Source organism: Ursus maritimus, unplaced genomic scaffold (genome assembly GCF_017311325.1).
Source record: "Ursus maritimus isolate PB19 unplaced genomic scaffold, ASM1731132v1 scaffold_15, whole genome shotgun sequence".
Classification (NCBI taxonomy): domain Eukaryota; kingdom Metazoa; phylum Chordata; class Mammalia; order Carnivora; family Ursidae; genus Ursus; species Ursus maritimus.
In genome coordinates this window covers 57,839,273-57,865,385 of record NW_024423897.1, presented here as the reverse complement: position 1 = coordinate 57,865,385, position 26,113 = coordinate 57,839,273, and the positions used below count along the sequence as shown (strand labels likewise).

General features: G+C 45.0%; 1 protein-coding gene across 1 annotated transcript in view; it reads left to right on the top strand.

Moving 5' to 3' along the window:
• The window catches only part of ADCY2 (adenylate cyclase 2), a 387,226-nt gene that overhangs the window by 92,936 nt on the left and 268,177 nt on the right, over nucleotides 1–26,113 (top strand). Inside the window, exon 3 of the mRNA XM_040630559.1 lies at nucleotides 17,563–17,724. Within this exon, the coding sequence (XP_040486493.1) occupies nucleotides 17,563–17,724 (162 nt within the window). The remainder of the gene's footprint in view (nucleotides 1–17,562; nucleotides 17,725–26,113) is intronic.

The window sequence follows — 26,113 nt, the reverse complement described above, 5'->3', positions numbered from 1 at the left end:
CACTCAGGGGAGGAAGCCAGGCATAGCCACACTTGTAAGTGGACCCGGAGACAGGACCAGGCTGGTGGATGAACGAACAGCCCCTCCCTGGTTCTGGTGTTTACGTAAGATTACAGAACAGAGGTTAAATTTACATTTCTTGATAGCCAGCAATAATAATTAGGAAAACCCCAACCCTGTTATCCTTGCTCAAGACCACCCGCAGCACTTTGGAGTCGGTCTGCCCTTCTTCTGCCTAACCACACAGCGCTGTTAACTTTGTTTCAACCCCCAAATGGAGGCAGGGCCTCGTCTGAGTGTTTCCTACCAGAGCCGCAAGGGTGAGGCCCGGCAGAAGCCCCTGCCGTGCGCCTTCTCATCAAACCCTGCCCTCAGGACAGAGAGGGGAGAAAGGAGCCATTGCCTCCCGCTACCCTTCCCACCCCCAGTGACCTGGGGTTCCCACAGCCGCCTGGCGCTCAGCGTCACTGTCTTCTTCCGACTGCGGCTTGGTCCTTTGGCCTCCGTGGCCGATGCAGTTCGTGAAAGCTCCCGGAGAGGCTAACGATACAGGAAACTGAGTTTGGAGGCCATCCCCGTGCCAGCTCGTGAGAGCTGTTCGGTGGCGTGCTCGTGCCTCACGGGTTCATGGTCTTAGAGCTCCTTTTCTGCTGGGATTCACCCATGCATTTTCCTAGGAGCTTCTTAGAGGCTTTTCAGCCAAAGAGTAAATGGCCCTGGTTCTCAACTGGCTTTTACCAATACATGGTGATATGTTTCATGCTTGATGCTGTTAAAATGGTCCAGGGTGCTTAGAAATCAATAAACTGGAAGCATTTTCTCTGAATAGTCTGTGTCATGTCCAGGCTTGGCCCTCATTGTCCCCTCTCCCTGGGGGGTTCTTCTCCAGGATCAAGCTGTCCCCTTTCTGGGTCTCGGTAACGCTCTGAGCACCATCTCGAAGCGCCTGTCCCCGCCTGTCGGAGCCGCTGTGTGTCTGGGCCCTGTGGAGCCAGGCTCCCCTCCCTTTGCTCTCAGCTGTATCCCGTGTGGAGTGCAAAGCCAGACACACCCCGTGTTTCCTCACCCCTGAAATAACTGCCTCGCAGGGCTGTCCGTGATGTCGGCTAGTGATGGTTACTAGCATGCAGTGAGCCCTGGGACGCCGGCGTGGCGAGGGAAGGGCACTCAGTGTATACAGGGACAGGTGTGCGTGAGGGCACCGCGACAGGTGTGCGCCCGGCCGAGCTGTAGAATAAAGACAAACACTGAAGAACAATCGTAACTTAACCCATTTTAAAAAAGGCAGCGCTGGTCTGTCAAGGAGCGAGCGAGAACAGCAAGAGGAAAGATGCGGGTGTTTTGGAAGCGTGGCCTGTGCACACGTGGACCTTGCCTGTGTGTGTCCTGCACGGGCATTTATAAACCATGAGAAAATAGCCGAAGGCAACTTTCGCCGAAGTTTGGGCTGTGCCCTTGACGTAGATGTGCGGCCCTTCACCTCGCTCGTCTTCGTGCTGTGCTAGGTGTGTCGAACGAGGGTCTGTGGGTGTCTCTGAGATCAAGGAGCCCCGTCATCACGTGACAGAGCTGAGGTCAGTCATGCGCCAGCACCAGAAACACACAACTAAGACGGACCCGAACACAAAACTCGAAGGCGAGATGTTACAGACTCTAGAAGCAAATATTTCTTTAAGTGAAACTTATCGTGACTCTTTTAACGTAGGCATTTTCGAAGCGATAGAACTGTGGAAACATCCAGAGGACGAACGTCCCCATTTTTGGTCACTTCGCCCTGCTCTCTAGGATATACCACCTACGTGGACGGGAATGTACAAATCCTTATTAATATTGAGGTGGTCACAGTGGAGTGATCACTTCAGAAATGATTAGTGTTCATCAGAAATAAGTACAAGGCTTGCTGATCTTTGGAGGGACTTCAGAGTAACGCAAAGCTTGTTAAGGTGCGTCTGTAGTTTGCTACGGGTTTTCGTGATACCGGTGATGGAGTCGTGTTTCTTTAAATAGTCTGGTACATATCATAAAAGGGTGACCTAAGCCCCAGACTTAATAATCCTGAGACTTTAACATAAGACTTAGCAGGACCACATCCTGTACAAGCCCCGGTGTCCCTTATAAACGTATCCCATTAGAACATAAGGAATCCGGGTGACCGTCATGCTGGGGGGCTGGCCTGGACGGCTGTGGCGGGAAGTTGTGTAATCCAAGAATTGAAAGCCCGACCGAGCCAACGCAAACACTAAAATAATTCCTTTCTACAGCTCAAGGATATGCATTCTTCCTTTTGAGATTTTCCTCTTTCAGAATGAGGGAGGAAAGCAAACAAAGGCATGTAGAACTCGGTGGGTCTTTTTGGATCAAGGACCCGTGGTACAAACACACCCTTCCCCGGGTGCTGATTTATGTAGATGTTGATGGCACAAGTATAAAGCGGAGTCCCCAAACAGTATTTGTTTTTAGATGAATAATTCACTCATTTTCCTTGCATGAGTTTTTCTCGTCTGAGGCACTGGCCTTTCAAATTAAATAAATATAATGTTTCAGAAGAATGTAGGCATGAATATTCATAAAGACCAAAACAGTGAACATAAATAAAAGCACTTTTATATAACATTTAATTTTTTTTTATGAGGACCTTACTTTTGTGGATTTTTGGTTTTTTTTTTTTTTCCTGTGCACTTCTAAAATGATATTCCAAGTGATCTTCCAGGACACTATTTCTTCTGCAGAGCCTGCCTGTTATTGAGGTGGTGACACTTACTTTCAGATTGCTTCATAAAGCAATATTCCCCTTTTCATAATTAGAAATAAGATAGTACTTGCTTATGGCACAGTTCATTAGCCATAGATTCAGCCTAGTATGGTGTCAAACCCTCAATAAAGTGGGGGAATGCCCCCCAAAATAAATAAAATAAAATAAGGTTATGTACCCCGAGAAACGTAGCTCGTTTGTACACATAAAGTATGGCAGAGTATTTTTAGGTGTTTCTGTATACGTGCCAGTGATTTAAAGGTTAAGAACATACATGTGAAACTTGTGTTATTATATGCTGGGAACACAAACAGTGAAGATCCCCTTATCCCACTTCCTTCGGGGATGGAGGTAGGAGTAGAGGAACAGAAAGAAAAAGATAAACACAAATTAAGTCTGCGGTTATGTTTGCCCAAACTACTGGTTTAGAAGGAGCCACCGCACTGTTATATTTGATTGATTAACTCTGTTTCTCGGAGTTGTCAGGGTATCTTATTTTAAGTAATCCCTGAGATTACTGAGAGAGGTGACTTTCTGTCTGTTTTATAAGCACTGGCTACCCCAGGCTGTAACTGTTTGTCTTTGAACATGAGCATAATAAATGCTGATTTAATGGCAGTATACTATAAAATTTAAATCTGAATGGTAATGAGAGTGAAGTCACTCTAATTGCAGTAGGAAAGTTAAATTTGTGAAGCAGTGTTATTGACTGCTCTGTATCCATTTGCCAGGTTGGAGGGATGGGAAGTTCTTCACGGGAAGAGTGGGTTGTACCATTCTGGTACCCTCAAAAAGGGGGCCATTGAGAGATGAAATTGTTCTTGGAGTCACTTGTGAAAATCTAGGGTCAGAAAGGAGAAAGCTGTTTCTCGCTTTCAGAAAAAAATACTTTAAGAAAATCATCAAAGAGCACATTATTTTCTCCTGATTATAGGAATAGAGAAAATAAGTAGACATAGTCTAATAAACACCATTATGGCTGATTGCTTCCAAATGAACTTGCTATTTTTTTTTTCTTTGCATTTGGTGAGAAAAATAATTTTTAAGAAGGAGGACTCCTGGTGTTGGAACCAGCTGTTTGGATAGGGCAGATGGATTCTCAAGGTTCTTTTTATTTTGAATAACATGAATATCCCATGCACTGGGGGGCACTCACCTGCTCTGTTAACCTTCAGGGATTATGGCAAAATAATGTGATAGTTGTTATTATTTATTTATTTATTTATTTTTAGCTTTAGCAGAAGATTATGGCTTGTTTTTATGCTGGCTTAGGACTTTGGGCGAAATACCTAACCCTTCAGCACCTTGATTTTCCCAGTTGTAAAATAAGAAAATACTTGCCAATAAATCTTGTTTGTAGTGGATATTGAGCTAGATAAAGTGTCAGTTTTAGGTTGGATGATGTTCTTTCTGCATACTCAGGGATATTTCTGGCAACACACCCACTTTTTCCCATTTCTTCTATTGTTTCTAAAGAATTTATTATCATGAAATTTGGAGACCTTGGGAAGCCTGGACATCCTGGTAATTGACTCTCTTAGAAGCAATACTGACAAATGATTTTGCCACAAGTTAACATTTTGCTGGAGCCCTAGAACAACTCCCAGGAGTCCCAAAGGAAATGACCTATATTTTAGGTCTTCATTACAGTAACAAATCACTTCTGATACGATTTATTGCGTTAGTCAGGTTTCTGCTCTGAATACTGAATAGCAAACAACCCCCAGATCCAAGTGGCATATAGAGTAATGACATATTTCCTGTTTCACACTCCCCAGTCTGCTGGTTGCTGAATTTGTCTGGTTTCTCAAGCCTACTGGACTAAACGGGTAGGGTGGACTCTAGACTCTGGGTTGGATCCAGGTTTGCTATGGGTGTCTTCAGTCCAGACCTGTTTGAAAGAGTTGTGTCTTCTGAACCCTGGCCTTCTCGTTGTGGAAGACCAAGACTCCAAGGAGGCTGGCAGAGATGTAAATCGAGGCGTCCTAAAGCCTCAGTTGTGAACTGGCATGCTGTCGGCCCCTATTCCATTGCTCACAGGAAGTCATGTGGCCAAGTCCAAAGTCAGTAAGCTAGGGATGTTTACTCCCCCAGCTGATCTCCATGGCAAGGGCTAGAGAGAAGAGAGAATTGCACAGGGATACGATATTCCACTCCATCTGGTACATTAGGAAACTGCCTAACTGAGGGACATTCAAGAGTGCTTTGTGTTCTCATTTTTATCTTGGCCAAGGAATCACTATCCAAAACAAGTCTTTACAAAATGTGAATAGATGCTCTGGGAATCAGGAATGTAAGGGGGAACACTATACTAGTTTTTCAAGGCCAAGGGACACAGCTTAAATGGTTTCACAATGCTGGTGGTAGCCCACATTCAGACGTAGTAGTTTGCTAATTACGGGTGGAAAGTTTTCCGATTTTTAACTCGAAACATATCAGACGTGCAGACAGACTCTGCCATCATCGTGTGACTATGAGGGGGGTGGGGAAGGAGGGACAGGAAATAAATGGGAAAGTTTGGGAATTAGCCTCCACTCCAGGCATTTTCAAGTGTCTTATGAACAGGGCTTGTCTGTGTCTTCTCCGTAATCGGTAGTAAAATGCTTTGTTTATTGTGCAGCGAAAATAACTACTGGGGGATACATGCATGTGAATGATGAGTGAGGAAGAGCAGATGACACATTCAGGTAGATGGAGACCCAAAACCAAACGAGGAGTCAGGAGGAAGCGAAGGGACAGAGGGAAGGGAACCATATCAGTCTCTACCCGCCACTAGGTACTGCTCGGGCTCAGAACAGACAGAGGGCTGGGGAGACAGCAAGCCACCTTTGTTCCCTTAGGATATCAGGTTTTTACATCCTACTATTCTTTTTTTTCCCAAGCTTTTTAAAATTTATGATCTACCTCCTACTTATTTTAAATGAAAAAAGGCACAGTGAGAGTCATTGTTTCACCTTTGATTCCATCAGTCTCCCTAAGTCTGAATCACATTTCCGAAGAAGAATGGGAGGTACGTGGTGATTCATGATTTCATCTCTCTGCAACGCAGGCTTTCCATCAGAGAGCATTATATGTAGCCTCTTGCTTCAAAGCATAACGTTTAAAGAAATGTTTTCATATTCTATACCGAGGGCGTTGATACTCGGGAAGTGGTCTTGGCTGAAGGTGACTGTTAGAGGAAATGTAAACTCTTTTCTATTAGCAAGTCCTCAAGGTGGCCCTGAGTTTTATTCTGAATGATGGTCCTAAAGGATGTTTTGGAATAGTATAAAGTTAATTTCCAAGAATTTCCAAGTATGTTTTTCATTGTAAGAAAGCTAAGGTTCTACTTGAACTTTTCTGGCATTGAGCAAGAGATACTACTTGATGACTCAGGGGGACAAATCACTTTTCTCCTGGGACACGAGAGAGGACAGGGCCGGGCGGGGTAGTGACTGCACAGAGGAAGGTGTGTGACGTGCTCCAGGCTGTCAGTCGTTGTTGATCTGGTCCTTTTTTGCTTCTTTAGTAGAAACGACGCTGGAAATATATATTTTTTTTAAAACCTGGTCTTTATTTTAAAATCAAATTGGTCTGGAGGCCTCAAGAAATAAAATCTAGTAACCAGGGCAAAGATGAGTAGTTATGCGTCCTAGTTCACTGACTTGTCGATGAGGACCTGACTTTGAAGAGGACCGTGTGGTAGAGACGAATACATTTCCCTCATCTCACGGATCAGTCTGGTCAGAATGTTGGAAATTCCCTGCAGTGACTGCCACCTTATCGAGAGTGACCAACCATTGAACCCATGGAACCTTCAGATCCGTGTGGGCCCCACACATATCGCCTGGGAACAGGATTACAGTAGAGATTCAAATCCATAAACGCAGGGCGGGGCCCAAGAGTGTGTATGTCTTTCTTTCTTTCTTTCTTTCTTTCTTTTTTTTTTTTAGATTTTATTTTATTTATTAACTTGACACAGAGAGAGGCAGTGAGAGAGGGAACACCGGTGGGAGTGGGAGAGGAAGAAGCAGGCTTCCCACTGAGCAGGGAGCCCGATGTGTTGCGGGGCTTGATCCCAGGACCCTGGGGTCATGACCTGAGTCAAAGGCAGACGCTTAATGGCTGAGCCACCCACGCGCCCCTGGAGTGTATATTTCTAACAAGCTCCCAGGTAAGGTGGGGCCCAGGTGTGAGGCCCACACTTGGCAGGTGGGAGACATCTGAGCCCCACCAAGCAAAGGACAATTCAGGGTCAGTGTTGGTCCAGAGAATACCCGGAAGTGCAGAGGAGGCCTGTGTCTCCGACACCCCGTGACAAGTCCGCCCAGACAAGTCATGAACAGGAGGGAAGGGGGACGATGGCACATACACCCAGGCAGAGGTCATCAGACACCTACAGGCTCGAGGACGCAGGGCACGCAGTTGACGGTGGGAAGTGGGTTTGATTTTCATGACTTGCTTTAAAATGGTTTTGATTATTGACAGCATGTCAGTGGGTCTTCCAATGAAGATTGTGTAGCCGTGGTGCTCTGCCACTCTGTTACCTTTGTGACTGGTCAGGGCTTGAGGTCAGCTGGAATGGAAACGGGTGTCCTCCAGTGTGCTGCCACGTGACAGTGGGGGTCCGTGCGTGTCTGCAGAGCTCCCTGGAGTCACACCCCACAGAGCACACGCCTGTCATCAGTCAGCTGCCTCGGGCTTCCCTCCCTGCCCGCAGCGTCCGTGTGCCACTGCACCTGGAATGCTTCATTCCTTCCTTCTGCAAATATTTGTTGAGGTCTTTTATGAGACAAGTACTGTTCTCAGTTGTAGGGAGCCATCCATACAGGGCCCTTGTCCCCACGGAGCCTACATTTATATGGGGGAAGACAGAAAATAAGGATTAGAAAAATACAAAAGTAAACATTCCAATTCCAATAATGATACGAAGAATTTAGCTTGAGATTAGCTAGTGATTAGCTAGAGAATGAACGGGGTGATATTTTAGATGGGGGATCAGTGGATTCTCTCCGGGGAGGCGGTGGTTGAGTTTTGAACTCTAAATGGCAGGGGGAAGCCAGCTAAGGGAAGATGGAGGAAGAACACTTGGGGCAGAAGAACAGAAAGTGCAAAGGCCTTGAGGTTTCAGGGACCAGTGAGAAGGCCATTGTGGAGGGACTGTGGATGTGGGTGATGGGAGTTGCTGGGATATGAGATCGGAAGCAGCAGCCGGACCAGAACATGAGGAACCCCTCCTGGCACAGGGGGACTTTGCATATTTCCTCAGTGCTGCAGAAAGCCAGTGGTTGGGATAGACACGGGGGGGTGATGCCGTCATTTTTAACATGTTAAAAGATCACTTGGTCTGCATGCCATGTTAGCTAACAGCTCCATCATGTCCCACGATTATCATTCCTGTTTTGTGCGGAAAACATTTAGGGTCTCATTTTGTAACAACTTTGACCTCTGTAATACAGTATTGTTACACAATCAGAATCCCTGCTGTGCTTTCGACCCCCAGAGCTTCTTCCAACCTCAAGTTTGTACCCTTTGACAAAGATCTCCCCATTTACCCGTCATCCAACCACCGTTCTACTGTTTGTACAAGTTTGGGGTTTTTAGATTCTGCATCTAAGTGATGTCTATGTGGAAGTAAATCATCACGTCTTTCTCTTTCGGACTTCTCTCATTTTGCATAATGCCTTCATGGCCCATCCGTGTTGTTGCACACACACACACACACACCCCTCATCTTTACCCATTCATCCATTGAGGACACTTAGGTTGTTTCCATATCTTGGTATTGTGAATAATGCTGCAAGGAACGTGGGAGTTTTCCATATCCTGTTTTCCTTTCCTGTGGCTATGTACCCAGAAGCGTAACCATATTATAGTATGTAAAAGTATCCCATCAACACATTGTACACCTTGAGCTCACATAATGTTATGTGTGAATTATATCTCAATTTAAAAAGAATCACTTCGACTTTTGTATGGAAAATTCATGCTAGGGACACCAGTGTAGGCAGAGAGGGCGTTCAGGATGCTGTTCGGGAATCCAGAGGTGATCATATGAATTGGACAAGAGCTGTAGCCATGGATGGAAAGGGATAGGTGGATTCAGAATGTCTTCTGGGGATCAAGAGAAGGAGGAACAGAAGACTAGTAAGAATAGCTCCTAGGTATGGGGACTAGAGTCAATTAAATGAGATGGGAAAGAATATGAGGACAAGGATTGGAGGTTGGGGAGATCAAATATGTGTAATGAGAATTGCACATACTTGAGTCCTGTTCTGATAAGCCAGAGTCTCTGTTGCTTTCCTGTAAATAGTACTATGACAGTTTGGCTTCCTTGTTTGTGTTAGCCACTGTGGTGCACAAGCATGAGATTCGGAGTTAGATCTTAGAATTGGGCCGGTGGACTCAGCCTACAGCCCCATGTGAAGTCTTATGAGGCCCGAAGCCAGAGTGACTGGAAAGATAATGGAACCTGAGAAAGCTTCAGAAGCCTCTGGAAGCATCCATGACGTGAACTGGGCTGAATTCTACCTGGGTCAGAGGTCTGGACTCCCCCGTGGAGCAGACCCAGGCTGTCCTTCCCTTGATTTGTTCTTTCGGGAAAGCCTCTGTCTTTGAGCTGGGGAAAGGTGGCTTCTTAACTGACACCGAGCTGAGGTGATGGGATTTTAGTGGGGTGCCATTTGTGGATCCAGCAAAGTCTGTTCGTGCAGACATACCCACCACACACACGGGAGTTACATACATATATGTGTGTATGTATATATGTGTGTATGTTTCTCTCTATGTGTATATGCACACACACGTAGATACAGATGTGCATACAGATGTGTGGGTACACACCCCTCCCCTCTGGGGGGACCGGGGAGAGAAAGAAGGGAAAGGGAAGGAAGACAAACCTAAGAAAGAGTAATCATAGATACCCATAGAAGCCTGGACGTACACTGATGGCTTCACTAAACATCAGCATGACTGAGGGTCCCCAGTTAAAGAAAAGACTGTTTACACAGTTCTTGATATTTGTATTAAGAAATGTAACAGTGACTCAAAGTAATCCTTATAGAAAGTATGATCAATGAGCAAGATAAGAAAATGCTTATCTAAATGAAAAGGTAAGTACCATTTTGCACATCAGAATAAGCAAAGGGAAAGAGAGAGAGAGGCAAACCAAGGAACAGGTTCTGAACTAGAGAGAACACACTAATGGTCACCAGAGGGGAGGGAGGTGAGGGGTGGATGAGACAGGTGGTGGGGTGAAGGAGTGCACCTGTCATGATGAGCATGGGGCTATGTGTGGAAGTGCTGAATCACTGTATTGTACCTGAAGCTAATATTACACTGTATGTTAGCTATGCTGGAATTTGAATAAAAACTTAAAAAAAGTTAAAGCACATTTCTGGCTAAATATCTTTCTAGTTGTTTCCAGAAAAAAATGTAAATGCTCCTAATTAGTAAGTGGTATAGATGTTCTGAAAGCCAGCAATCCTTTGAGATGGAAGTAACATTCAAAAAGAAAATTTTTATTCAAATGTAGAATTTACTTTCAGAATGCTCAGTTAGATCACTATGTTCAAGAATTCTCTTTTCCTTTGGCAATTTTTACTAAAATTTGGCATTTCTAGTTATATTCCAAAACAACAAGATGCAATGTTAGAGGAACTACACAATTCATGCTTTATTCAAGAAGGTATAATTTCTGTGGTTTTAGTGAAATCTCTGTCTTTGAAAATTAAGCTACTACTTTAAACACTGTGCTATTTTTGATTTCTCAGAGATTTGTTGGAAAGAAAAGTGATTTGAGGAGCTCAGCTTCTGATTATAAAATACTTCACTGGAATGTTATTTCTCTTAACATTATTAGCATAAAAAATAGAAAATATTTCTTTGATGGCGTATTCTCAACAGAACCGTGGCGATTTACATAAGTAATCCCGATTATCTTACTGATGATGCTTGCTTATGCCTTCTCAGGGAGATTGGAATAGACAACCGAGCTTCATGATGACATTAGAGCTGGGGTACCATTTGGAAGGAAAAACTAGGGGCTCCATCTTTTCAGCTACTCTTGGCATGTCTGGGAACATTTCGCTTGCCATTGCACTCTGACACAAATGGGAACCACACACTGGCAATCCGTGGACTTCACACCAGGGACCCGGGCCATGAGAGACTGGATTTATGTGCAGTCTGGTTGGGACCATTTCTTGCCTAGCCTGCCCTTGGCTTAGGTGATACCTCATGTCTTCTCCACATTTGTGGTCGTTTTCTGTTTAAGAAAGTAAAAAAAAAAAAAAATAATTTTCATGAAATATTTCTGACTCATAAACTGAATAACTTGATGTGGTATCTTTGTCCCACATGTGGGAATAGAGCATGAAATGTGAAGTAGATGGAAAGCACTTGAGATCTAAGTTCTGGTCTGACCTCCAGCGGAGTCTTGATACTGTGGTTTGATTTGTGCCCCCAGAAGGGTAGAGTTGCTTCACAGTGTAACAATGAGCAGAGACATGAGTGCAGAGAGGGAGCCAGCAGGGGTGCTGTGGGCAGAACACCCAGGAACAGGCATCTCTGGCGGGCTCCAGAAACGGCCATGAAGGCCGGATCATGGGGAAGAAGGAAGTGGGCCAAGTAGAGGGGAGGTGGCCCCAGGAGGCCACATCCTAGGACTGGTGGGCCATTGCCAGGACCTGGGAATGTACTCTGAATGAGATGGGAGGCAGCCGGAGAGCGTTCCTGGAGGGATGATACAAATTTGTATTTGAAGTGGGTCTAGAAAGAGGTGAGATTTGCAGGGGCCAGGAAGAGGAAAGAGGATATCCTGAGAGTGGGGAGTGGCAGATGTGGAGGGGAGAGCCCCATGCTCATGGGGAGTCGCCCATGCTCACAGACTTGCTTCCAGAGCAGGTGTAGGTGTGCGTAGAGAGGCCAGTCTGGGGAGAGTCTTGACCTCCAGGCTGTGTGGTTTCCACTTTACTCTGTGACCATGAGAACCTGTGAAGAGAAGAGTTCTGGGCACAGGGGTAAGCCAGAGGAAATGTTCATCCAAGGAAGGAACTAATTCAACCTGTGCACTCAGAATCATGACTCTAGCAGCTATATGTTGGCTGGATTAGGGAAAGGAGAATGTTGGAGAAAGGGAGATCCGTGAGTATATTGCCGCAGTTGGATAAGGGGCTCCTGTCTTGCCATTAAGGATCATCAGTAAGGAAATGCTGAGTAATCTGGTACATCCATTACTAATGGAATATTTTGTAATTGGTAAAAAGTAAATCATACATTCACATCTACAGACTTGGAAAGATGCCCATCATGTATAATTCAGTGATAAAAAGCAAATTGCAGAGTAATGCATATAAAGGCGTCTAATTTATGCATCAATAAAACCTGTGTGTGTATGTGAATGTGAGTGTGTGTGTGTGTGTGTGTGTGTGTATGTGTGTGAGCTTGGTGTCAGTCAGGACCACCTAAGCTGTGCTTGGGTCCCAGGGGCTTACCGCCACAAAGGATTAATACTCATTCAAATGAACACAGGTCCGTTTGGGTCAGCTAAGGGAATGTGCCTCTCACTTGAGACCAAACCTGGGAGAAGCCCCTAAGTCGTGTCTCCAGGCTTGCCAGAGAGGGGAGGGGCTTGGTAATTGTGCACTAATTTCCACGCACAAGACACCTATGACTTCTTTCCACACTGTCTTTGTCAGAGCAAGTCATATGGCCTCATCTGACCTAGAAGGAAATGCTCAATGCTTCCCAGAAGGAAGAAAGTTAGAAATATTTGGTAATGAGTCCTAATGATTACCAGAAGCATGGAGAATGGGGTAGAATGGACAAAAACAAGGAAGGCTATACACTCTGGTTGCCTTATTGGGGGATGGGGAGAAGGAGTGATAGAAAAGTATTGAAGCGTATTTCTTAACATATGGGAAAGTAATGAGCCAGCTTAGTGGAGGTAAGGGTGGAGAGGAGCAGACAGAAGCAGTTTGCTGGAGTCCTAAAGTAAGACGACATCGTTTCTGAGTGTGGATGTGAAGAATTGTCAAAGGTGAGGTGTAAAGGTTTGCACCTGGGTTGTTGGGGATGAAGACATCATGGGTGGAATTGCGTTAGCCTGCAAGAGGAATAGGCTCAAGAACATAACAGAGAAGCTCCTACTTTGTTTGGAAGTTATGGAGCAGGGGCGCCTGGGGGGCTCAGTTGTTTGGCGTCCGACTATTTTTAGTTGTTTCAGCTCAGGTCACAAGCTCAGTATCACGAGATGGAGCCCCAGGTTGGGCTCCACACTCATCGGGGAGTCTGCTTGAGATTCTTTCTCCCTCTCCCGCTGCCCCTCCCCCCACCCCACACTCATGTGAGCTTTCTCTTTCTCTCTCAAATAAATAAATAAAAATAAAAAAATTTAAAAAAAGCAAAAAAGTTATGGAGCTTGAGGTTCAAGTAGACCAGTGGGAACATGTGTTCTTGCAAATGGCAAATGGCAGGCTAAGTTAAGAGAAAACACTTAAAATGGTTTTATTGGGGTGAGTGCTGCCACTTCAGATATTGTGCTAATCCAGGGTTCTGGACAGGGTCTCCATCATCACATCAATGGCTCCTCTTTCTTCAGCCTCTGGATGGAGGTACATTCAAGGGGAATCTGTCATGAAAATGTCCCCATGGCAACATGGAAACCCAAGTGCCTGCATTCGCCTTTTTTGGAGTTTTGAACCCACACATTCTTTAGATGGGCCAGATCCATTTCGGTTTTACATATGGCCCCATGTGAAGCTGCTTTGGAAAGAAGGCTAAAAAAATAAATAAATAAGTAGAGCCCTCTGGGAGTCGTAAGAAGTGAAGATTATTCCCCCTATGGGACTTGAAACCACACTTGACTTTCTTCCTTCCCGTCTAGGCTGTGGAGTCTCCCCAGGCGCCCTGAGCTGAGCTCCTGAAATGCTGCCATTAAATTCAAAACTTGATTTAATATGACTTGCTTAATTGACCTTTAAAAAATTCATTTTGTCATCTAAAAATGAACACTTAGCAGGAGCAACTGTATTTGGAAAACAGAATGTCTATTCTCCATTTGGTTGCTGCAGATAAGCCTTCCATGTGCTTCCTTTTCAAAGCTCAAAATGTCTGCGGAAGTGTATATTAATTGAAATAATGTGAGAGTTTTAGAGCTGTCCAAAATTAGGCTGTTCAGAAGTTATGATCATTTCAAAGAACTGACACAGGTTTTTGCATTGGAAGAAAAATGTGTAACTATAAAAGAGAGGCTCTTTGCTGTAATTGTAAATTCTGATACCTGAAAATATTCCTTTAATGCCTCTTGGAGGATATAGGATTTTTCATTAATGCTATGTGTATAAATTAGTGTCTTAATTGAAAATATTTGGTGGATCTTAGGGATTCCAAAGTCAATTAAATTTTCTCAGTAAGCCGTGACAGTAAAACAGTTGTTTATCTCATTCTCATTCCTAAAAGAAACTTTTTCTCTAGTTGAGTGGCTGTCAACCAAGGTGATCTTACCCTCTGGGAGACATGTGACAATGTCTGGAGACTTTTAGCAGTTGGCACAACTTTGAAGAGGGGAATGCCAATGGCGTCTGCTGGGTGAAGGCCGGGGAGTTCTCTTCACATCCGACACGGCACAGTCCATCACAAGGAACTGTCTAGTCCCAGTGTCAATAGTGTTGATGTTGAGAAACCCTGCTTCCCAGAGTACCCTTATTCCACATTCAAAAAATGGAACGTCTATTTTAGCTCCTAATGTGCCACTATTTAGTGTAACTGTCATCTCTAACTGATAATTTTGCTAAATGTTCATTGTTGTATGTTATTATTTACCGTAACCCACACTGTAAACACAAACTGAAAGTTAAATATATATAGAAATGAAGGGAATATGAGCCTGTCTTTGAAACATTAACAATTTTGTAATGATGATTAAAATCGGTCCTACGTACTGAAAGAACCGAAAATCGGAGCCAAGACGTTGGGCACTTTCTGTGGTGTCTTGGCAAGAGGGAAGTGTGCTTGCTGTCTGTCCATGTCAGATTTGTAGAAGTGGTTCGTGGGCACCGTGTCTTCTGTTAGGCCTTTGGCTTCATGAAATTTCAATCAAGGGAGAGAAATATTGCAAAACTCTTTACCGAGAACACGTGAGGAGTTAAACCCGTGGATTCCTATTTGGGCTTTGACACTGGCTACTTGGGAAATATTGGCCAAGTTCCCCATTTCTCTGGGTCAGTGGTACCGCTGGTTGAGAGCAGGATGCAGCAAACAGGCCCCTTGGTGCTCTTGTAAAGACTAGACGCGATCACGCGTCTAAAGAGTGAGGAGGGGACCTCTATGCCGAGTGTTCTGTAATGCACCTGCTAGTTCTTGTCAGTTCTGAAATCTGGTTTGGGGTTCTAAGAACTCATTCTGCATATTCTCTCCTTTGGAAGATGGAGGGAGGGGACTGCCCCAGGCTGCCTGTGTAGGTTGGCACCTAGCTCAGAAAGGTGCCTCCAAAGAGATGCCTGTTTCTTTCCATCTATACTAGGTGTTTTGGTACATAAACTGTCTAACAACATGATTTTTTTCCATTCCATATACAGACTAGGAATAGAATGCTAAATAGTAAGACTTGTCTGGAAAACATCTTCATAGTCTTTTTAAAGAGGTAAAAAAAAAAAAAAAAAAGTATTTACCAGAAAAATAGTATGGCTATGGCGATTGGTGATCCTTTTGCCCATGTGTTTTGGCCCAAAGTTCCTTATGAATAGACTGAATTGGGAGGAGATGGGCATGAAACAGTGGGTCCATGCCTAAGCTAGGCTCCCCAAGGATTCCTGGACACATTTCCCGACTTGTGGTGGGATTCTCCTTGGCTGTCATTCTGCGACACCCGAATTTGCAGGATCTTAGAGAAGAGGATGTGGTGACCCCACCCCATGTCTTGCTGGAGCGGGGCTGGGTACCCCTTCTCTCAGGCACCATCAGCTGTAAAGCAATGGCTGGTCCGTGTGACTGTCCCTTCCCCTGGGCTGTCAAGTGCCTAAGAGCCGGGATTCTGCATCCCTCCTCCGCCTCCAGAACCTCACTGCCTCCTCAGAGAAGCTTCGTATGTTCTTATCTAGTGAGCAGGTGTTTGGGTTGGAGTCCCCTAGAGAAAAGGAAGGGGCACATTTGGGAGATCCAAATTCCCTTTTAGGTCGTGCCCCCTGATCTTTCATATGCTCTTTTGTCTGCGATGGTTGTACTCATCGAGCTTACGTGACACCACTCTTGCACAGTGAAATGGTGACTGTTACTTTTTGTCGTAAGATGCGGTGTAGACCCGCACGTCTATGCAAGAGGGGGAACGAGCCTGAGCCTGGTGTCCTCCCAGGCCTCGCTCTTTTCAGATCTGCCGGGAGCAGGGCCCTTTGCCCACGTCCTCCTTGTGAACACATATCTTGACTCACCGCAGAAGAGCTGGCGTGGTGTTTCCACGTCCTTCCAGCTGCGCTGGGATTTGGGTTTCCTTGTGAAGCATGGATCCCACTGCATTTGGGTCGAGCTGTCTGCCCTTAGCTTCACTTCTGTTCCTGAGTGACGAGCCGTGTGGCAGAGCCAGATGCCACGCATCTGTTTCCCTGACCTCGGCTCTTTTCGCACTTGGTTCATCACCGTTTCACCCTTCTCCATGTTCCTCTGTCTCTGCTACTTTTGTAATGAAAGTGGCCTGTTTTATTACCTACTAAACCACTTTACTTTCCATTCCAAATTTTTCTCTGAGCTTTCATATTGATTAAAAACATTTTTTTTTATCGAGTTGACATTCACGTAACATAAATTAGCCATTTTAAAAGGAAGAATTGGGTGGCATTTAGTACGTTCACGGCGTTGTGCAACCAACACCTGCCTCCAGTTCCAGAAAGTTTGTCGTCCCCCGAAAGGGAACTCTTCCTATCTGGTAGTTACTTCCCACTGCCCCAGTACAGCCCCTGCCAGCCTCCACTTTGCGTTCTGTCTCTGCAGATTTATTTATTCCCGATAGCTCACAGAAGCAGAACCTTACGGCAGGGGTCTTGTGCCCTAGCTGCATTCACTTAGCATAATGTTTTTGAGGTTCCTCCGTGTGAAAACACGTATCCGTACTTCCCTCCTTTCTCTGGCTGGCTAGTATTCCACTGCCTGGGTGTGCCACGGGCTGCTTGTCCGTTCCTCCACTGGTGGACATTCCCGTTGTTAACACCTTTTGCCCGTCGTGCATAGTGCTGTTATGAACGTGTGCACGCATGTGTTGGTTTGAGTACATGTTTTCAGTTCGTTAGGGCATAGACTTGAGAATGGAATCGCTGGGTCATATGGTAATTGTCGTTTCACTTTTTGAGAAACTGCCCAACTGTTCAGTTTCCTAACAGCTGAACCATCGCTAAGCTGTTTCATATTGTTTGTTATGTGGCCACGCTGTTTCTACTTTCCCCAGATCCCCCCCGACACCCCTTTCCATCCTACATGGGTCTCGGGAAATAGTTTGAGACAGAAATCAGGAATCCGGACGTGTGTGCTGAAGCTTACCCTGGGGAGTTTGGGACCCACTTTGCATCCGGACCCAGAAAGTGCTCAGTTACCTAACGTCTGCAGTGGTCTGGATCTCAAACTGGAAATCCCCAAATTTTGAAAAAGAATGATTTTTCTCTCTCCCGGTAGTTAGTCCTTCATTATAATCCATTGGGTTTGTTTGAACACACTGTCTTGCTTTATTGTAATCCTCCTTTCTAAATGGGTGCCGTTCATGGTGTTTGGTGCAGCCTTTAATGGGAAAGAGGGGCAGCAGTGGGGAATGGGGACTCTCTGTGACTCTCGCTGTTCTTATCCCGTAGGTGTCGTTCTTCCTCTTCATCATCTTTGTGGTGTACACCATGCTGCCCTTCAACATGCGGGACGCCATCATCGCCAGCGTGCTCACCTCCTCCTCCCACACCATCGTGCTGAGCGTCTGCCTGTCTGCGACGCCGGGGGCCAAGGAGCACCTGGTCTGGCAGGTGGGTGCACCTCGCCTGTGCCGGCCCTCACACCACCCTGCGTGTCAGAGGTGCCGTGGGCTGCTTCTGGGTGGGACTGTTGGTACCTGGCAGGTGCTCAAGCTTTGCTCTCTGTTGTGGACTCCGGTGTTTCTAGTGGGTCGCCAGCCACACCCGCCTCCATCCATGGAATCAACACTCAGCAATCAGCATCAGAGAAAATTAGAAATGGTGGCTCCATTTCACTGATTGCTGAATGGTGGTATGATTGTGAGGCTTACAAGCTATTCTGACTTAAATTTTAGCGCTCTTATTTTTAGAGTGAAAATGACTTACACAATTAAATTCATAATTCTCCCCCACCTTTCTCCACCTTGATATCCAAAACCCCTTCTTTACGGAGGAGGAAAGATTGCTCCATTTACTAATCTTCTGCCAGGTCCATGGGCATGAAAAAGGTCTTTAAAATGCCACGACAGCAAATTTAGCTTTACTAATAAATGGCATTTCAAAGGAGCCATTGTATTTAATTAGTTGAAAGCATTTCAAAAGCGAATTGACTTCCTGTTGTGTACGTCCGTACACATAAGGGTCAGTGGTTTGGAGTTATTCCTGAGTTTCTGTTTTTACCTGGACCAGGTATATGTTTAATTTTGCCGGATCAGACTCAAATGTTTACGAAACGCAGCCATGGTGTAGAACGCGGGAGGCTCTGACGGAGTTGGTGACGAATAGCACTGCCATTGAAGAGAAAGGGATTTTGGACGTGGGTCCCCTGAGCCCCACGGAGTCTGAGAACCCAGTTTGTCATCCAGTTGATGGAATGTTTTATTTGGAATCTTGCAGTGGAGCTAGAGGCTTATCCTTGGGTGTCTAGTAATCCCTCTGCGTTGGAAAGTTTTCTAGGGATCCCTTTTCTCAACATTCCTCTCCTAGAGCTCGTCACACAGGGTTCAGTAAGAGCAGCCCGAAAGCCCTGCATTTGTGAGACATCCTTTGTTGGCACCGGGCGAGCATGAGCGCCCTGGCCCCCGTTCTGCGTGGTGGACTGCAGGTTCCCACGGTTCTGCGCGGTGGGCTGCAGGTTCCCACGGTCGTGCGCAGTGGGCTGCAGGTTCCGCGGGTGGGTTCGGACCCGGAGGCAAGCCGCGTCCTTGCGTGCCTTCCCTGCGGCTGAGCAGGGTAGCCTGCACCACCAGGGACGCAGAGGGAGACGGTCAGGAACTAATCAAACTGAAGCAGGAAGGTGGTTTTTTGAAAAGAAGAAACAATCCAGGTGTGCCTGGGGAGAGATGGGGAATGTGTTCCTGTTTATAGGAGCTCTGCCCCAGCTTTGCTTCCCTCTGCTGCATGGCAGGGCTTCCCTTGAAGGTATTTATGGGACATTTCTCCTTTATCCTGTAAATTCACTTTGCCACTCTCCCTGTAATGGGGCCTGGGTGGTGGTTATGTTTTTGCAGGAGGAAGGAGTACATGAGCTGCTCCCGCAGCTGACAATATGGAAATCACTGAGGGAAAGTCCTCACCACATGGGCATCAGGGCACTCGAGCGAGTTTTCAGGGCTTACAGCACCTTCCTGGTTTTAGGCTCTCCTGGAAGACATCCCTTGAACATGTACCCGTCTCTCCTCCCCCTGCATGAGTAATTACAGTGTCTGCAGGGCAGGTGTGATAGAAAAAAAATCTGGGAAATGAGGATTAAGATACATGCCTATAAGGATTAAATGGGGTTTAAAAAAACATAAAAGGGAAAGAAGTAAGTGCTTTGTAAAGACCCTGGTGTATTCTAGGTCATTACATAGTTTAGTGAGTTCGATCTTCTTCTTTTTTTTTTTTTTTTAAGCATTTTTATTTTCTTCCATTAGTTAAAAAAATTGGGAAAGAATGTGATCTTCAATATTTAATTACTCAGTTTTCAAAACACACAAAGGAAAATAATTCTTACTGGTGGACAGCCAGAGATGGGATAATTCTGGAACAGCAAAAAGAAGAGAAGTTTTTCATTCCAAATTATTTCATAGAAGAATAACATTGAAAGGAGAAGAAGAATAGAGTGTCAGTTTTTCCTTTCTTCAGAAGTAATTTCACAATGATTCCAAGAGCCAGGGAAAGGCAGGAGATGCTGACAGATTTAAAATGGAAGGTCCATTGGTAAATAAATGTCAGAGTAATGAGGGAATACCTCTGGCCACTGTCGGTTATAGGACATACAACCTACAAATAGCACTGGATTGTGATGTGAGAAGAACACTTCACTAAGTTTTATTTTATTATATTTTATTTTATTTTATTTTATTTTATTTGAGAGAGAGATTAAGAGCGTGAGCGGGGGTGGAGGTGTGGAGGGAGTGGGGGAGAGATAATCTTAAGCAGGCTTCACGCCCAGGATGGAGCCCAATGCAGGGCTGATCTCACAAGACTGAGATCGTGACCTGAGCTGAAATCAAGAATCAGATGCTTAACCACTTGAGCCACCCAGGACCCCCACAGAGTTCTGTTTATGGACCGTGTACATAAATTAGAATGTTATGGATTAGGTGGTTATATTCCAACAGCGTAATTGTTTAAAGCAAAATTACTTAAAATAAAAGATACCCATTTCATATAAAGAGGTTTGCCCGTAAGTGATGATTACTATTACCCTGCCTTCCAAGCCGTCAAAGAAGAATGCATTTTCTTTAGCATGGATCCCAGAATATTTGTTTCACTTTATTTTGTGAACATTGGCAATCCATCGATAGCATGTAATGCTTCTCTGTTAACCAAAATGCTGACATCATAGAAAACCCTATTCCCTTCCATGTTGATTAACAGAGTTCATTATTCTCAGGAAATTTATTTTCCCAGCATTTGCCTTGAAGCAGAATTCCGCTTCAGGCTATGCTATATCACCGAACTGAGGAAATTGAGTTAATAACTGAAAATCATGAATGATAATTTCTAATGCATCTAAACATAAAGTATAATCCCTAACAGCTTTTTAAACGTATTTTGAAACAATCACAGACCTACCAGGAAGTTCCAAATCTAGTACAGAGAATTTTTTTCCCCCTAATCCATTGAAAGAAGAGTTGTCACTCTGATGTCCCTTTGCCCCTAAATGCTTTAGGCTGCATTTCCTACGATACCATTCTACTTAACCATAATGCAGCCGACAAAGCTGGGTAATTCACACAGCTTTGCTGCTGCCATTCAGTCCCCCAGCTTCCCCCATAATGTCCTTTATAGAAAAGGGCCTGGATCAGAATCCTGCCATGTTGCAGTGTGTTCTCAAATCTCTTTGGTCTCTTTCAGTCTGGAGCAACTCCTTACTCTTCCGTTGGCTTTCAAGATCTTAACACTTTTGACGATTACAGACCAGTTATTTTGTCAGATGTCCTTCCGGTTGAGTCTGTCTAATGTTTCCTCGTGAGTAGATTCAGGCTCTGCGTCTTCAGCAGGAANCACGGAAGTGGTGGTGGGTTCCCATCATGTTCTGTCAGGGTCTTATCATTTATGCTGATCATTAGTGTGATGGTGCTATCTGCCAGACTTTTCCACTTTGGGATTGCTTTTTGTTACTAAGAAATATTTTGTGGAGAGGTACTTTGAAACCAGGCAAGTATCCTATTTTATTTACTTGTGGATGTCTACACCGTCTTGTGTTTCTCTGTTCTATATAGTGGGTTATAAGCCACGACCATCACTGTTTATTTTGATGCCTGCATGGGCTCAAACTCTAGTGGCGCTCCTTCAAGCTGGCTTCTGTGTCCCTTTCACTCTTGGAGCACTTCCTTGCTTTTTGACACAACAAGATGTCCCAGGCTCATCTCATGCTTTCCCTGCCCTGGCCCTGAAATCCCCCATCTCTCCAAGGAACCCTGGGTCTTTTTCGTGAAGAATGGCACTTAGAAGCAAGATCTGGGTTTAGGTCTTTCCATTTCCGCTGTGTTGTCAGTACTCCAAGACAAGGCGCACACACGTCTACACCTGTATCTGCTTTTATATATCCTTCCATATTAAACACCATGACGTCATGCTGGTATTTCCAGTCTGCAATGGGTTCCATGCCAGCTTTCTCCCTTTCCACTGTGACTCGTTGGTCAGTGTAGCTCCCATGATCCTTAATGTATTTACTTATTGGGTCAATCCTGGTATGTAACCAGTCTCCTATCTCGGTTCCTACCCTTACTGCCACACCGGTGCCTTCTTACTTGGCCCAAGTTCCCTTCCCCTCACACATGCCTCCCTTCCCTGGCTCAGGCTCTGACACCCCATCCATGTGAGGTCCCCTCCCCGAGCTGGGGCTCTGTCCTCTGTGTTTTCCCCATTGTAGACACTCCTGGGACCCAGCCCAGCCTTATCACTGTGAGCAAATTTAGCTTCCCTGGTCCCCTGTAGGTGCAGATGTTTCTTGCTCTGCCTGAAGGCTGGGGACTGAATTATTCAGGAGAGAAAGGGTGGCACCTGGGTGGCTCAGTTGGTTGGGTGTCCGACACTTGATTTCAGCTCAGGTCATGATCTCAGGGTGGTAAGATCAAGCCCTGCACCAGGCTCCATGCTCAGCAGAGAGTCAGCCTAAGATTCCCTCTTCCCCTGCCCTCTGCCCCTCCTCCACTGCTTGCACACATGCACTCTCTCTCTCCCTCTAAAAGAAATTAAATAAACGAATAACTGAATAAAATGAAAAGGTTCCATTCAGGAGAGAAGGAAAAGGACAAGAAGTGCAGGAGGAGAGGATGGGGCAAGGAAATGGAAGAGAAGGAACACCTTTTGAACAGCGCTTACTTGTGGAAGAGGAAGAGATTCTTTCCGGCTGCTTTCTGTGAGCCCCTTTGTCCTAGTCTCTCAACTTTTCTTGTACCTCCTTCACCTTTTATTTTCCTAATTGCGTTCCAAAGAACAGTTTTTCTGGAATCTGGGACGATCCTTAAATATCAGGAAACTTAAAGAACAGTGGTTTTACGTGGTCTGTGTAAGAAGCATGTATTCTTATTTTTTAAAGATTTATTTATTTATTTTAGAGAGGGGAGAGGGGCAAAGGTAGAGAGAGAGGAAATCTCAAGACTTCCTGCTGAGCCAGGAGCCTGACATAGGGCTACATCGCATGACCCTGAGATCGTGACCTGAGCCGAAATCAAGAGTCAGACGCTTAACCGACTGAGCCACCCAGGTGCCCCAAGAAGAATGTATTATTATTTATCAATCATAAATTTCATGTGAGCACCAAAAGTCCTTAGCAAGTGGTGGTTAGCTGGAAGATAAGAAGTTCCCTCATATCAGTAGGATAGCATGCTTTTGACTCTGAGTGCAACAAGGGGTCCTTTTTGTCTATGGCTGTATCCAGGCAAAGGGAGAGCAAGATTAGGAAAACAGCTTGAAACCTCCCCACTTGTGCTGCGGTGCTGCCTCCTGCTTGAGCCCAGAGGTGCGGGTGGCAGTTACACAGCCCTGAGACAAGATTGGGAGGCTGGGCAAGAAGCTCGCCTCCCGGACGGGGGCAGTGAGTCCGTCACTCAGGAACCTTGGTCCAGCCTGCAGCCTGTATATCTTTGATGCACCTGTTGTCTGTTCGCTGTTTGCCCGTCAGCGTCCCTGCCGGCAGGGTACTGAACCACCCTCAAGGAATTGCCAGATGGCCCTGTTATGTATCACGATTACGTTTTCTACTTGAAGCTTACTTACTTTTCTTGCATTTTCATTTCCTTAGTATTCATATCACATTCTGGATTTTCATGTCATGGATCTTTTATTTTCCCATGAGACAAGGAGGAATTTGAATACAGATTGATGTACACAAGCCAGGTATATAGGAATCCAGATTTATTAAAGAAGATAAGCTAAGGAGTGCTTACTGATTTTCTAACGGGGTTACTCATATTTCTGATTAATGTTACAGGATTCCTTTATGCTGTGGATACTTTGGTATATTTATGATACAATTTGAATTTTTTTTTTTTTTTTTTTGGTTTGGACCTAAAGTAGAAAACAAAACCTGTCATCTGTGGCAAGAGTGTAATCAGTAGTAATGCAGCTTTGTTATGTAACCGATTCCTCTTCAGCATAATTCAGGAACTGTATATTGGAGTCTGGAATTAAATTACATTTAGGATCTAATCTGAGAAGCTCAAAAGGAAAACAACAGGTTACCAGCTGTCCAGTCTCTGGCTCTGGAGAGACTAATTGTTGAGAATTTGGATCTCCCTTGCTACTGTTTTGTCTGGAGAAATGCAGGGTATTAACATTGTCCACAGAAGGGAAGAAAGGAGACTGCACCACAATTCATGGCATGTAGCATCTAGATACTGATTGAGTATGATCCATATCCCATTTTAGCAAACTATCACTACGGGTTCTAAAGACATTGTGATTTGGAAGGAGTAGGGGTAAGCATGGAAAAGAAGTAAAAATAGGAAAGTGTCTGATGTGAATAAATCCTGAAGCAAATCTAAAGTCACTCCACATTCCTCTCTCCTTGTTCCCTCCTTGTCCTTCCTCCAGCCCCACAGAAATCCCTACCTCTCCTTTAAATGACAGGAGCTTCACACCATCATCCCACCAGAGAGAGGTTGGTGGAATGAGTGAACAACAACAACACAATTCACACTTTCCTGCAGGGCACCCTATCACTTTAAAAATGTTCTGGCACTTTCTAGAATGAAATTGCAGGAATGCTCAACAGAGAACTTTCCTGTTGATAGTTAATCATTTTACCGTGATGGTGGAATGAGACCTAGGTTTATTTCTCAACATTAGTGAGGCTGTTTTGAGGAGAGGATAGAAGGAACAGAAGGAAAGGGAAGCCCCATTAGACCATGAATTTTGTCTTGAAGATTTGCTCAAAGAAGCAGGAAAAAAGAAGAATTTCTTGAAAGATGAACAATGCTGGTCGGCCCCGCCTTCAGTGGTCTCTATCTTCTGGATTCCGTCATCGGAGCTCTGTGCATTCTGTTCATTCAAAGCACTGGACTCATATCAAATATGATACATTACAGATCCATTACAGGTTGACTGAGCAGTACACCCCCTGACTGATATCTTGACAGGTGATTTTCCTCACATGTTCTCCAACCAGGCAACCATGTTCCATTGTATACAAAGATCGGAGGCTCTGTCCATTCCAAGTGTTTATTGTTGAGAATAATTTGTGAAAGATACTGATTCTAATCATTTATTAATACATCTGTAATTGCTCTTTAAAACCCCTAGAAGACAATAAGAGAGTCAGCACCCCTAGGGTGAGTCACACAGGACTCCTTCTTGTACTTGCAGGATGAATGATGGATCTGCCGACTTGTATGAACTTGAGAGCAAAATAGATCTACAGCTTGACTTGAGCAAGAATTTCACCATGGTTCTAAGGGATCTTTTTATTTTTTTTTAATTTTTTTATTTTTTAAAGATTTTATTTATTTATTTGACAGAGAGAGACAGCCAGCGAGAGAGGGAACACAAGCAGGGGGAGTGGGAGAGGGAGAAGCAGGCTCCCAGCAGGGGAGCCCGATGTGGGGCTCGATCCCAGGACTCCGGGATCACGCCCTGAGCTGAAGGCAGATGCTTAACGACTGAGCCACCCAGGCGCCCCTAAGGGATCTTTTTGAAGAGTAGAGAAAACCCCAATGATTTGGTGCAGTGGAAAGAGGATGTACACATAGTCACTGGGAGACCAGCCTGGAGATGTTCCTAGTTATATCTTAGGGCAGCAAACATGATTAAACAACATAATAAATGAAAAGGAGTTACCTGGGCCAGGTGCATAGTTAGTGCTCAGAACCATCAGGTAGTAATAACAACAATGGCTTGGTGATATGCCTACAGCGTTTCCATTATGTTTGTGGAGTAATCAGACAGGGCAGACTGGGAGCAGCAAGAGGAGACGTATTTCCTGACTATTTTTACGACAATAATCACAGCATGCCTTCCATGAGAATGACGTGCATCAATTTTTGCTTGTCTTAGGAGATATGAGGTCTTGCTTGCCAGACACTGGGTTAATCATTTTTGATACCCTTATCAAGTAGCTCATGAGTGTTTTGACATAGCAGACAGTGTAGGATGATGGGCAGACAAAGCACTTTGGCCTCAGATGGACTCAGGATTCTGTTGCTCTCACTTTATAGCTGTGCGGTGGACATGAGGTGCACCACCCAGAGACCCCTCAAGGCACCACCCAGAGACCCCTCAAGGAAAGACTTGCTGTCCAGTTCTTGGGGATGTTATTGGCTGCTGACTTTCAGCCCTTAGACTCTTTAAGGCTGTCTCAGTTACTTAGAGCTGCCAGCTCAAGATTATGTCTTTTCAAGGGTGGCCTGCATCCATGACTGATTGAGGTGGGCATACAGATTCTGTCTAGGCTGGACCACTGCAGGGCAATGCTGGTGGCCATATCAACTCTGGATTTTCTGTGGGTTTCTCCAAAGTTGTGAGGCCT